This window comes from Arvicola amphibius, chromosome 4, assembly GCF_903992535.2.
Source record: "Arvicola amphibius chromosome 4, mArvAmp1.2, whole genome shotgun sequence".
Lineage (NCBI taxonomy): Eukaryota > Metazoa > Chordata > Mammalia > Rodentia > Cricetidae > Arvicola > Arvicola amphibius.
In genome coordinates this window covers 21135878-21149716 of record NC_052050.1, presented here as the reverse complement: position 1 = coordinate 21149716, position 13839 = coordinate 21135878, and the positions used below count along the sequence as shown (strand labels likewise).

At 46.3% G+C, this 13839-nt stretch overlaps 1 protein-coding gene across 1 annotated transcript; it reads left to right on the top strand.

The window, feature by feature from the left end:
• The first annotated feature begins 696 nt into the window (after nt 1-696).
• Klhl10 (kelch like family member 10) lies at nt 697-13759 on the top strand. The gene is made up of 5 exons (XM_038329011.1): nt 697-890; nt 6133-6622; nt 7275-7892; nt 13076-13225; nt 13385-13759. Exons 1-5 carry the CDS (start codon nt 697-699, stop codon nt 13757-13759), a joined length of 1827 nt encoding a protein of 608 aa, XP_038184939.1.
• The last annotated feature ends 80 nt before the right edge of the window (nt 13760-13839 follow it).

The following is a 13839-nucleotide window of genomic DNA, read 5'->3' as shown; positions in this document are numbered from 1 at the left end:
GCTGTGCATGGGCTTCTGTCACTCTCTCTGGAAACCTTTGGCAAGAGCCGTCTTTCCCAGGATTTGGGGTCATAGCTCAGCGGAAGAGTGCTTGCCTGCATATATATGGCCCTGAGTTTCATCCCCAGTATTGCAAACAACAACAAAACCCACCAGGTAATCCGTATTCATTTTGGACTAGGGATGCACCCAGGAGACACTTTCCAAACTGGGCTGCTCATCATCACTAAGCAAATTAAGCCATCTCAGGGTCTAGAAGACCCTGACCAGCCTGACATTTAATCAGCTTTGCTTCTGCCTCTGCACACGAGGAGCCCAGTGGGAGTTGGGGAAGGATGCTGCAGGAATGTGGAATCGACCTGAAAACGCAACAGGAAGTAGACTCAATAAAGCCTCAACTGTGTTGGTGGCCAGAGTTCTGCCCTAGGTCTGAGGGCAAGGAAGCAGGTGTGGGGTGGTCTGTGTGTACGTCCCTGGGGGAGGGGGAGGCAGAAGAAGGGATAGGAGAGGTTCCAGAACCTGAGAGCACAATCCTGAGTGATCTCACTGCTCAGGATTCTGGAACTTGGGCTGCCGGATGGTACCTATATGAAAGATGTAGTAGGGAAAAAGAGCGACAGCTGGCTAAAGGGGCCCCCCCAGAACCCTCCCCAACACCCCAGGAGAGCAGCCTCTCTCCCCTGGTCCCAAGGTGCCATGGAGATGGAGAACGCGGCGGCCTCCACCCGGTTCCACCAGCCTCACATGGAGAGGAAGATGAGTGCGATGACCTGTGAGATCTTCAACGAGCTCCGACTCGAGGGCAAGCTCTGCGATGTGGTCATCAAAGTCAATGGCTTGGAGTTCAATGCCCACAAGAACATCCTCTGTAGCTGCAGCTCCTACTTTAGGTACAACAGGGGCCCGAGCTAAGCCCAAGGGGAGTCAGGGCTCCACTTGAGGCTTTGTCATCTGCTTGTCAGTTTACCATTTACCATCTTAAATTGTAGGGATACTGAAGCCCTGGGCTCCTTGGAGCCTGGCTGCGCTGCCTTCTAAGCAATCCCAGCTGGGGCCAGAGCCTCTCTCTGCTTCCTGATGTGTTTTAAACTGGGCTTCAGCCAATATCTGGCAGGTCAGGGGCTTTCTCTTTGATCCTCTCTTCAGCCAACTTCGAGTTGGACGCCTGTGGATTCTGCACTTAACCTAGGTGATATCACTCCCAGCCCAGCCCCAGTAGAGATCACTGAAATCAGGAAGGTCAAGTGTAAGAAGAATACAGGGGATGGGGAGGGGATGAGGGGAGAGTAAGTACCCAGGAAATATTTTCAAAAGAAAAGGAGTTTGGGTTGAAATTCTTAACTCAGGGAGTTCATATGTTCTTTTGTTTATAAGCTGGAAAAAAAAGAGTACTCGGTTCCAATGAAAACATGAGAAATATAGTCATTTTTTGCTAAAAGTTCTTATTCAAGCCCAGCACGGTGGTACAGGTCTATAATCACATTTACTCAGAGGCTGAGACAAGAGGATCAAAAGTTCAAGGCCTTGGGGTCTAGGGATTTGGTTCAATAGTAGAAGGTTTGTTGTCCAGCATGCACCACGCCCTGGGTTCAAGCCCCAGTACTCAAACAGACCACTACCCACCAATAACAACAATAAAGCCATTCAAAGCCTACCTAGGATGCTTAGTGAGGGTCTGTCTCAAAATCACAACGACAACAAAAGGACTGAGGGATGAGAGCTGGGCATTGTGCCGCCCATCTGGAATGTCAGCTCTCAGGAGGCCAAGGCACCAAGATGAATTCAAGTTCAACCTGGCTACATAAGCTTTAGACCAGCCTGAGCTACAGACAAGACTCTGGCTCAGTTGCCTGATTAACAAAACCCCAGCCATTACCCTCAAAAGAATCTCTGTTCAGCTGAGGGGCCACTCCAGGGCTTGCAGGTCAAAAACTTAAAACTTTGAGGACTTGGAAAAAAAAAAAAAAGCCAGGTGGTGGTGGTGCACACTTTTGATCCTAGCACTTGGGAGGCCAAGGCGGGCAGATCTCTGAGTTTGAGGCCAGCCTGATCTATAGAGCAAGTTCTAGGACTGTCAGGGCTACACAAAGAAACCCTGTCTCAAAAAACCAAACCAAACAAACAATAAAACAACAACCAAAGACTTTATGTATAGATGCATACCTTGCATGCCTAAGTGTGGGAATGTGCAGATGCTGGAACTGGAGTCAGGCAGGTGACACAGGTGCTGGGGACTGAACTCAAGTCCTCTGCAAGAGCACTGTGAGTACTTAACCGAGAACCATTGCCCCAGCCCTCGGACTTTGGGTTGGTTTGTTTGTAACTGGTTTGAGTTGTCCTCAAGTACAAGGTCTGTAGATGAGGGCTGGAGAGATAGCTCAGAGGTTAAGAGAACTGACTGTTGTTCCGGATGTCCTGAGTTCAATTCCCAGCAACCAAATGATGGCTCACACCCATCTATAATGAGATCTGGTGCCCAAAATGCTATATACATAATAAATAAATTTTAAAAAAGGTTTGTAGATGACAATGTGGCATTGCAATGTTAAAAGGTTGGCCATGCCCGATTATCTGCAACAGAAGCTACAAAAAGACCATAAACCAGGCTCACGCCTGTAATCCCAACACTGGAGAGGCTGAGGCAGGAGGATCAGTAGTTCAAGGCCAGCCTGGGCACAGAGTGAGAATCTGTCTTTAAAAACAAAACAAAACAAACAAAAACAAAAGCTAAAACAACAAAAAAAAAATAAGATAGTAAATATCTTTTTTTAAAAAATTGGATTTGTTCATTTATTTTGTTTATGGATATTTGCCTGCATGTCTGTCTGTCTGCGTCACATGCATGAAGTGCATGAAAAGAGCATAAGAGGCATTGGATCCCATGGAACTGGAGTTACGGACTGTGTCAGCTACCATGTAGATTGTTAGGCTTGAACCCCGTGTCTCTGGAAAAGAGCGGATCTCCAGCCCCAAGACAGTAAAATATCATAAGCTCCACAGGCCATATACTTTCTTGCAACTGCTCAACCCTGCCTTTATGTCAAGAAGGGCCAGGTATGTTAGTGTCCATCTTTAATTCTGGCACTTGGGAGGTAGAGACAGGTAGATCTCTGTGAGTTCTAGGCCAGCCTGGTCTACATAGGGAGTTCCAGGGCTACAAAGGTGAGACCCTGCCAAAGAAAATGAATTACCAGGTGGTAGTGGCTCACACCTTTAATCCCAGCACTCAGGAGACAGAGACAGGTGGATCTTTGTGAGTTCGAGGCCAGCCTGGTCTACAGAGTGAGTTCCAGGACAAGCTCCAAAGCTGAAGAGAAACCCTGTCTCGAAAAACCAAAATAAACAAACAAACAAAAAGAAAATGAGTAGCCACAGACAGGACTAATACAAATTAGATGTAAAATACAGAAATTTGAATACAGTTTTAAAGTGCCACAAAATGCCGGGCGGTGGTGGCACATGCCTTTAATCCCAGCACTTGGGAGGCAGAGGCAGGCGGATCTCTGAGTTTGAGGCCAGCCTGGTCTACAAGAGCTAGTTCCAGGACAGGCTCTAGAAACTACAGGGAAACCCTGTCTCAAAAAACCAAAAAAAAAAAAAAAAGTGCCACAAAATGTTCTTTTGAGTTGGACAGTGGTGGTGTGCACCTTTAATCCCAGTACTCGGGAGGCAGAGGCAGGCAGATCTCTTTGAGTTCGAGACCAGCCTGGCCTACAAGAGTGAGTTCCAGGACAGCTAAAGCTGTTACACAGAGAAACCCTGTCTCGGAAAAAAAAAAAAAAAAAACCAACAAAACAAAACAACAACAAAAATGTTATTGGCCAGGCAATGGTAGCACATGCCTTTAATCCCAGCACTTAGGAGGCAGAGGCAGAGATTACTGTGAGTTTTGAGGCCAGTCTGGTCTTGTAAGAAAACAAGAGGTAGTCTGGTTTTGAGTTGCATTTGACAAAGAAGGTAGATTGGTATAAGCCCACTGGTCCTTAAGCCTCTTAGGGGGAAAAATACATGTGTGTGTGTGTGTGTGTGTGTGTGTGATACACATATATGTTCTGTTTGATTCAATACACAGAAATGTAGTCACACAGAGAACCAAACACATAGCTCTGATCATTTGTTGCTTATTTTCTGACTGGCAGTATTCTGGGGATTGGAAAAAAATAAAGAGATGAATGTTCCCATCCTCATGAGGCTTACTTTTTCTTTTCTTTCTTTTTTTTTTTTTGTTTTGCTTTTTGTTTTTTGAGACAGTTTTTATGTAGCCCTGGCTTTTCTGGAACTTGATATGTAGTCAAGGATGGCCTTGAATTCAGAATCCCCCTGTCTCTGCCTGCAGAATTCTGGGATTAAAGGTGTGCACCACCAAGTAGGTCAATACACATAAATTTTTTTAATATGTATTATATATTTTTGTAAGATTTATATATGTGTGTGTATGTGTATGCATATATATATGCCTGTCAGGGACCATCAAGATAACTCACTAGTAAAGGTACCTGCTGCTAACCATGATGACCCTAGGTTCAATCCCTGGAATCTACATGGTAGAAAGAGAGCACCAACTCTCACATGTTGTCTCCTGACCTCCACACAAGCACTCCATACACAAACATATAAATAAACTTAATTAAAAGAAAAAGATGGCCAGAGAAGGCTTTGCTGACAAGGCGATACTTGAATTATGTAGGGGATTAGGACATGGACCTTGGAAGTCTTGGGGAATCCTTCCAGGGAGAGGGAACTCAAGTAAGGAGGCAGAATTAGCTCCAGGACACAAATAGGTAAGAAGCCCTGAGGACAGAGGACAGGGAAGATGGAAGGTACCCAGAGCTCACCAGTTCTTGCAGTTCTTAGTAAAGACCTAGCATTTCCCTCTTAACAAGTCAGGGAAGGTTTGGAATGCAAGGGCGATGCAAGCTTTGTAAGGATGGGTCTGGGGCTGAGCAGGGCTGTCCAGTCACATGGGAGATTTGGTGGGCAGCGGGTCAAGGAAGATTTAGATATAATTTTGTGTGTATGAATGTTTTGTCTGCACATAGGCCTGTGTATCACTTGTGGGCCTGGTGCCTGCGGAGGCCAGCAGAAGGCTACAGAGTCCCTAAAACTGTAGTTAGGATGGTTATGAGCCACCATGTAGGTGCTGGGACTCAAAACAGGGTCCTCTGCAAGAGCAACAAGTACTCATATTGCTGGGTCATCTCTATCCTCTGGGACCCGGGTCTTTTTTTTAATTATTTTTTATTTTATGTGTATAAATATTTTGTCTGCATGTATGTATGTGCACCATGTACATGCCTGATGCCTGCAGAGATCAGAAGAAGGCACTGAATTCCCTGGAACTAGAGCTATATATGGTTGTGAGCCACTGTGTGGGTGTTGGGAATTGAACTTGGGTCCTGTGCAAGAGCAACTCCTGAGGCATTTCTCCAGACCAAAACAGAATCTTGATCTTATTTTCACTCTAGAGCTCAATTTCTCCACCCAGAAACTGTAAACGAAGCAAGGGTGGTGGGCTGGGGGAATGAGTCAGTGGGTAAGTGCTTGCTGCCCATGCAGGGAAACCTGAGTTCAGATTCCCCAGAAACCATATAAAAGCCAAGCCGAGTGGCACATACTTGTAATTCCAGCGTTGGGAGGAAGAGAAAGGGTGATCCTGGGGGCTTGCTGGCTAGTCATTCTAGTCAAAACAGTGAGCTCCAGTGTGAGTAAGACCCATGTCTCAAAAGCAAAAACCATACATACATACATTACACACACATACATAGCAAAGACAGTCAACATTGATCTATAGCATTGATATACCAGCACAGGCTAGTATACCTACACACACACACACACACACACACACACACACACACACACACACACACACCTTGAAAAAAGAGGGTAAAGATAGACTGCAGGAGATTCCTAGAAAAGTACTTTTCACACCCACTGTATAGAGCCATTCTTCACTGCACTCCCTCAGGCCAGTCGAGTTCCAACATACTCACTGGGCAACACTGGGAGTGTGTCCAAGTCCTCAGAAAGCAAAGGGGCCAGGGGTGGGTAAGAGTGGTCACCAGGAGCGGACTGTTTCTGTGCTGCTAATTTCTCTCGTCTTTGTTTCCCCTCCCCCCCCCCCCCCCCCAGAGCTTTGTTTACAAGTGGCTGGAACAACACGGAGAAGAAGGTTTACAACATTCCCGGTATTTCCCCCGACATGATGAAGCTAATTATTGAGTATGCGTACACTCGGACCGTGCCAATCACCCCTGACAACGTGGAGAGGCTGCTGGCTGCTGCCGACCAGTTTAACATCATGGGCATTGTTAGGGGTTGCTGCGAGTTCCTCAAGTCGGAGCTGTGTCTGGATAACTGCATCGGCATCTGCAAGTTCACGGACTACTACTACTGCCCGGAGCTGAGGCAGAAGGCCTACATGTTCATCCTGCACAACTTCGAGGAGATGGTGAAAGTCTCAGCGGAGTTTCTGGAGCTCTCGGTCACTGAACTCAAGGACATCATCGAGAAGGATGAGCTCAACGTGAAGCAGGAGGACGCTGTATTTGAGGCCATTTTAAAGTGGATTTCTCACGACCCTCAAAATAGGAAGCAACATATTTCAGTTTTGCTTCCTAAGGTCAAGTTTAGATATTCTTTGCAAAGGCTTAGTTGCTCGCGTTCGATTGGTTTATCCAGAGGGACCATCCCTAAGAGCCACAGAGCCCAGGGTTGTGTCAACGCTTCATGAGAGGCATCTCCTGCTTCTCTCTGAAGTTTGCAGTTTTCTCTTCCCTTGATGTTGCTTTCGTTAAAGTCCCTCTTGATGTGGGGGGAGCAGCAGGGGATTCCACAGAGTTCTAAAAGGTCTCTCACCCTCTTTCCATTTGCTACACTCCCCACACTGAACAGGAACTAAGTCACAAGAGACAGGAACTAAGTCACAAGAGTGGCATACAGTGGTAGCCACTTGATCCTATCTACTGTTTTACATACGGAGCTATATTTAATTTCTAGACAATTATACGGCTTCTTTTGGTTGGAAAGCTCTACCCAGTGGCCAAGGAATGTGTAATTGTTACCCTCGGGTGCCTTCTGACTAGCTCATTTCTATGTATGTATACCACCACCTCAAGGCAAATACACATTATTAAAAAGCAAACAAAGGGACTGGAATATGGCTCCGAGGTTAAGAGCACTTGCTGTTCTTTCAGAAAGTGGGGCTTAGAGAGATGGGACTTGCAGACAGCCTTGCCTCATGGGAATAAATTTCTGTATTTCCTTCTTATTAGGTTCGCCTGGCCCTAATGCATGCCGAGTACTTCATGAATAATGTTAAGATGAACGACTATGTCAAAGACAGTGAAGAATGTAAGCCAGTCATCATAAATGCCCTAAAGGCCATGTATGACCTGAACATGAACGGACCCTCCAATTCTGACTTCACCAACCCACTCACCAGGCCCCGCCTGCCCTACGCCATTCTATTTGCTATTGGCGGCTGGAGTGGTGGGAGCCCCACCAATGCTATTGAGGCATACGATGCTCGAGCAGACAGATGGGTGAACGTCACCTGTGAGGAAGAAAGTCCTCGAGCCTACCATGGGGCAGCCTACTTGAAAGGCTATGTTTATATCATCGGGGGGTTTGATAGTGTAGACTACTTCAATAGTGTTAAGCGTTTTGACCCTGTGAAGAAAACTTGGCACCAAGTGGCCCCTATGCACTCTAGACGTTGCTACGTCAGCGTGACAGTCCTCAGCAATTTCATCTACGCCATGGGAGGGTTTGATGGCTATGTGCGTCTCAACACCGCGGAACGATACGAGCCAGAGACCAACCAGTGGACGCTCATCGCCCCCATGCACGAGCAGCGGAGTGACGCAAGCGCAACAACACTCTACGGGAAGGTAAGGGGCCAGGGTGGCCGGGGAGGACGGATACTCTTCTTCCTTTCGGGATGAGGCTGGAAGACACAATGGCAGCACTTACAAGGCAGTACAGCTGTCTTTTGGTATCCACTGAAGATTGGATGACGGTCCCCCGTACACAGCCACATCCAGACGCTCGAGTCTCACATAACATGGTATGGTGCCGGTATATAGCCTATGTGCAGTTGGGTGTGGGGACACACACCCATAAACCTAGCTCTTGGGAGCCTAAGACAGGAAGATTGCTATGAGTTTAAGGCCAGCCTGGGCTACACAGAGTTCAAGGCAAGCTGGGGCTAAACAGGAAGATTCTGTCTCAGAGAAAAACTGTTGTATAATTTCCTCCCATATAATCATCTCCAGATTGACATTATGTGAATGCTAAGCAAATTGTTTACTGTATTTTTTGACATCTACAAGAAAAAAATCTATAATTTTCAGTACATATATGTAACTTATTTTAAATTTTTTGGGGGCATAACATGAGCATCTGTGGGGGGCAGAGGACAACTTGCAAGAATAGATTCCTTCTACCAGGTGGGGCCCAGAGATCAAATAGTTCTTCAGGTGTGGTGACAGGTGCCATTACACATAATGCCATCTCGCTAGCCAGTTTTATTTTTACTAGATATTTAAAAATTATTATATGCTGGGTGGTGGTGGTGCACGCCTTTAATCCCAGCACTCGGGAGGCCGAGGCAGGCGGATCTCTGTGAGTTCGAGACCAGCCTGGTCTACAAGAGCTAGTTCCAGGACAGGCTCTAAAGCTGCAGAGAAACCCTGTCTCGAAAAACCAAAAAACAAAATTATGTATATGAATGTTTTGCCTACATGTTTGTATATGCATCATATGCATTTCTGGTGCTCAGGGAGGTCAGAAAAGGGAGTCCCCTGGAATTAAAGAGTTATGAGCCGCCATTTGGGTGCTGGGAATCAAACTCTGAATCTTCTGCAAGAGTAGCAAGTGTAGCTTGGTCATGGTGGTGCATGGTGCACACCTTTAATTCCAGCAGTAAACAGACAGAGGCAGATGTACCTCTGAGTTTGAGGCCAGCTTCATCCACACTGTGAGTCCCACAGCAATAAAAAAAGCTCAAACAAAATAACCAGTGTGATAATCTGCTGAGCTCTCTCTAGCCTCCATTTATTTATTTTTGAGATGGGCCTCCGTAGTCCTGAGAGGCCTGGCATTCCCAAAGATCCTCCTGTCTCTGCCGCCTGAGTGCTGGGATTAAAAGCATACCCCACCTTGATTGACAATTTTTTTTTAGACAGGGTCTCACTCTGTAGCCAAGGCTGGCCTTGAAGCTTCAGTGATCACCTCACTCTGTAGACCAGGCTGTCCTCAAACTCAAAGATCCACCTGCCTCTGCCTCCAGAGTGCTGCGATTAAAAGCACACACCACCCCCTCCCCTGGCAGTATTTTCTTATGGTTTTTCTTTTCATGGGAGATTGGGCCTGAAGAGATGGCTCAGTAGTTAAGAGCACTTGTTACTCTTGTAAAGGGCCCAAGTTCAGTTCCCGGCACCCATGTGAAGCAGGTAGCCTATAAGTTTTTTTTTAATTTTTTAAATTCATTTTACGTACCAACCATAGTTCCCCCTCCCTTCCCTCCTCCCACTCTCTCCCCACTACATCCTTCCCCTTACAAATTCTTTTAATTCCAGCTCCAGGGGAGCCAACATCTCCCTCTGGCTTCTGAAGGCTCACAGACACACATAGACACAGACACACAGATGTGCGCATGCATACAAAAATATTTTTTTAATTTATTTTTATTTCGTGTGCATTGGTGTTTTGCTTGTATGTATGTCCATATGAAATCCCCTGGAACTGGAGTTACAGACAGTTGTGAGCTGCCATGTGGGTGCTGGGAATTGAAACTGGGTCCTCTGGAAGAGCAGCCAGTGCTCTTAAACACTGAGCCATCTCCCCAGCCCCACAAAAATACTTTTTAAAAGCTTTTTTCTTTCTTTTTAGACACATTTCTCTGTGTAGCACTGATTGTTCCTGGAACTCACTCTGTAGACCAGGCTGGCCTCAAACTCAAGAGAATCACCTGCCTCTGCTTCTCAAGTGCTGGGATTAAAGGCGTGCACCACCACTACCTACCTTCTTTTTCTTCTTCAACTAAATTTTTCTTTAGTGTGTGTGTAAACTCCTCCTGTGGTGTACATGTGGAGGTCAGAGGACAACTTGCAGAAGTCAGATTTTTCCTCCCACCATGCAGCGCAAGCTTCTTGGCCCACTGAACCATCTTCCCAGCCCTCCCCCAACATCTTCTGTAATTATCTAACTCTTTGTGTGCATGGGCATGCATGTGACACCATGCACGTGTGGCGGTCAGAGGACAACTTTACTTTCCAGCGCGTGGGACCTGGGATTGCATTGAGGGCGTCACTCAGCGACAAGCGCTATTATCCACAGCCCCTCCCCAGTATCTGCAGTCCTAGTTCTGATGCATGGATGTGTGGAACCTGAGGTGCACAGGGCTGACTGTGCTCTTCTTCTCAAATTACTAAGTGGCCATTTATAAATGTATAATTTTTGCTTATTAAAGCACAATGTAGCAGGCATGGTTCCAGCACTCAGGAGGCAGAGGCAGACTCCTGTCTGTGAGTTTGAGGCCAGCCTGGTCTACAGAGCTCCAGGCTGGGTTACAAAGTGAGACCCTTCTTCAAAAAACCAAACCAGCTGGGCAGTGATGGTGCATGCCTTTAATCACAGCACTTGGGAGGCAGAAGCAGGCAGATCTCTTTGAGTTTGAGGCCAGCCTGGTCTACAAAGAGAGTTCCAGGACAGCCAGGACTGTCACACAGAGAAACCCTGTCTTGAAAAACAAAATAAACAAACCCAACATACTAAACAGCCACAAAAACAAACAACCAAATCCCAAACAATAAAATACAATGTGTGGCAGGGCATGGCACTGCACACCTTAAACCCAGTACTCTAGAGGCCAAAGCAGGCAAATTTCTGAGTTCAAGGCCAGTCTGGTTTATAAAGTGAGTTCCAGGCCAGTTAGGGCTATACAGTGAGGCAAAGCTCTGTCTCAAAACAAAATAAAACACATAAGAAACAATGCATGTAACTGGGGATGTAGCTCAGTTGGTAGAGATAGTTGCCTAGCATATGGAAGCCCTGGCTTCAATTTCCAGCACCAAGTCACAGCAGGTATGGTGGCACATGGGCCTGGAGTAAATAGGACCTATCTCAAAAAAAAAAAAAAAAATCATGTAGGTGGGAAGATGGCTTATTTGGTAAAGTGTTTGCCTTGTCAAGTTAGATCCTCAGCACATGTATCCATCTGCTTGTAATCTCAGTGCTGGGGAGGCAGAAACAAGCGGCTCTCTGTTGTTCTAGGACCAACCAACTAGCCTAACCTACTTGGCAAGTTCCAGGGCAGTGAGTAAACCATGTCTCAGAACAAACAACCCACCAAAGAAGCTGGGGACCTGAAAAGATGGTTCAGCTGCTCAGAGCTTTTCTTGCAGAGGACCACTGGCAACTCACAACCACCTGTAATTCCAGTTCCGGGGCATCTGATGCCCTCTTCTGACCTCTGCAAGGACCTATATACACAGATAAACCGTCACACACACACACACACACACACACACACAGAGAGAGAGAGAGAGAGAGAGAGAGAGAGGAGAGAGAGAGAGGAGAGAGAGAGAGAGAGGAGAGAGAGAGAGAGAGAGAGAGAGAGAGAGAGAGAGAGAGAGAGAGAGAGAGAGAGAGAGAGAGAGAGGAGAGAGAGAGAGAGAGAGAGAGAGAGAGAGAGAGAGAGAGAGAGAGAGAGAGAGGGGAGAGAGAGGTTAAAACTAAAAGAAGAGCAGCACCATGCAGAGGGCCCAGCAGGTAAAGGAGCTTGCCACCAAGCCTGAGTTCAGTCCAGAAGCAACAGCGGGAGAGAACCAGTTCGAAGCAGTTGTCTTCTGACCTCATAATGTGCATCATAGCAAATGCAGAGACACTCATGCACGCATGTGTACATCCATACACATACAATATACATGCTAAAAAATGGGATGGTTCCTGAGGACTTAATGTCCTCTGGCCTTCATATGCATACATACATACATACTGGCATCCCCACACATTCATGTACACACAGAATTCATGCACATAGAGAGGATAATGTATAGACTGGCATTAAAAATGTCCCCTGGGGGACTAGAGAGATGGCTTAGTGGTTAAGAGCAACAGTTGTTCTTCCAGAAGACTCCAATTAGATCTCAGCACCCACCTGGCAGCTAACAGTCTGTAACTCCAGTTCCAAGGAAATTTAACACCTTCTGGCCTCTGAGGACATGACACACTTGTTATATAGACAGGCATATGGGCAAAACATCCATAAGCAAATAAGTATTTCAAAAAGTGCCCCCTGGGCCTTTGAGATGGTCCAGTGGATAAAGGCATTTGCTATTAAATCTGATAACCCGACTTCCACCCTTGTTATCTAGGAGAGATGACAGGAAAGAACTGACTCCAGCAAGCTGTCCTCTGACCTCCACACGTATGACACGGCACAGGTGCATGCACGCATGTATGCATACATGCATACAAATAAATATAAGGGGGGGGGGAGGACAGGGAAAGATGGTGTGGTGGTACAGGCTTTTAAACTCAGGAGGCTGAGGCAGGGAGGCCCATCTGGTCTACATGGTTAATTCCAGGACAACCAGGGCTATATAGTAAGAGTGAGACTTTATCGCAAAAGCAAAACAAACAAACAAACAACAAAAAAAGTAAAAAAAAAAAAAAAAAAAAAAAAAGCACATGGAGGGGCTGGAGAGTTGACTCAGAGATTAAGAACATTGGCTGTTCTTCCAGAAGATCTGGGTTCAATTATAAGTACCACATGGCAACTGACAACTGTTAACTCTAATCCCAGGGTATTCCCAGCCTTCATTGACACTGCATACACGTGGTGTACAGACAAACTTGCAGGCAAAACGCTCATACACATAAAATAATACACAAGTTGTCCCTGATCACGTCTACCAGCTGGCCTGCAACTTGGAGAGCATCCAGCACAGGCTAAGTTCTGGGCTGGGACAGCTGCTATGTCCTCTCCACACGCTTAGAAGACAGCTCTCCTGTTATCTTCTGTCCACTCCTCAGTATAATTTACCAATCCTGAATTCTCTCCACACAGGTCTACATATGTGGTGGGTTTAATGGAAACGAATGCCTGTTTACAGCAGAAGTGTACAACACTGAGAGCAATCAGTGGACAGTCATTGCACCCATGAGGAGCAGGAGGAGTGGAATAGGTGTAATTGCTTACGGGGAACATGTATACGCAGTGAGTTTCCATTGTATCATGATAAAGTGGCACCCTTAGACTTTCTAATAGCAAAGAGGGTCGGCCTATCAGTGGCATCACTTGTTCTCCCCACAAGGGCTTCCTGGGTAAACAGGAGCAACGGACAGCAGTCAACCTTGTTTCTTTTGCTCTTCACAGGTAGGTGGCTTTGATGGAGCTAATCGACTGAGGAGTGCAGAAGCCTACAGTCCAGTGGCTAATACGTGGCGCACAATCCCCACTATGTTTAATCCTCGTAGCAATTTTGGTATCGAGGTAGTGGACGACCTCTTGTTTGTGGTGGGTGGCTTTAATGGCTTTACCACCACCTTTAATGTTGAGTGCTATGATGAAAAGACCGATGAGTGGTATGACGCTCACGACATGAGCATATACCGTAGTGCTCTGAGCTGCTGCGTGGTGCCAGGGCTAGCCAATGTTGGGGAGTATGCAGCTAGACGGGACAACTTCACAGGATTAGCACTGCGAGATGAAGTAAAGTATTCCGCTTCGACAAGTACCCTACCTGTATGAGCCTCTTCATTTAGCTAATAAAAAGTCTAAGCAATAAGAATTAATTCTTTTTTTAAATAAATGCAGTGTTTAAACTTGTA

Excerpts from the sequence above, each read along its gene's own strand:
- Klhl10 (XM_038329011.1), top strand. The coding sequence starts at position 697 with ATGGAGATGGAGAACGCGGCGGCCTCCACCCGGTTCCACCAGCCTCAC. Across the intron at positions 891-6,132 it reads AGCTGCAGCTCCTACTTTAG|AGCTTTGTTTACAAGTGGCT; the intron begins GTACAACAGGGG and ends CCCCCCCCCCAG. Across the intron at positions 7,893-13,075 it reads CAACAACACTCTACGGGAAG|GTCTACATATGTGGTGGGTT; the intron begins GTAAGGGGCCAG and ends CTCTCCACACAG.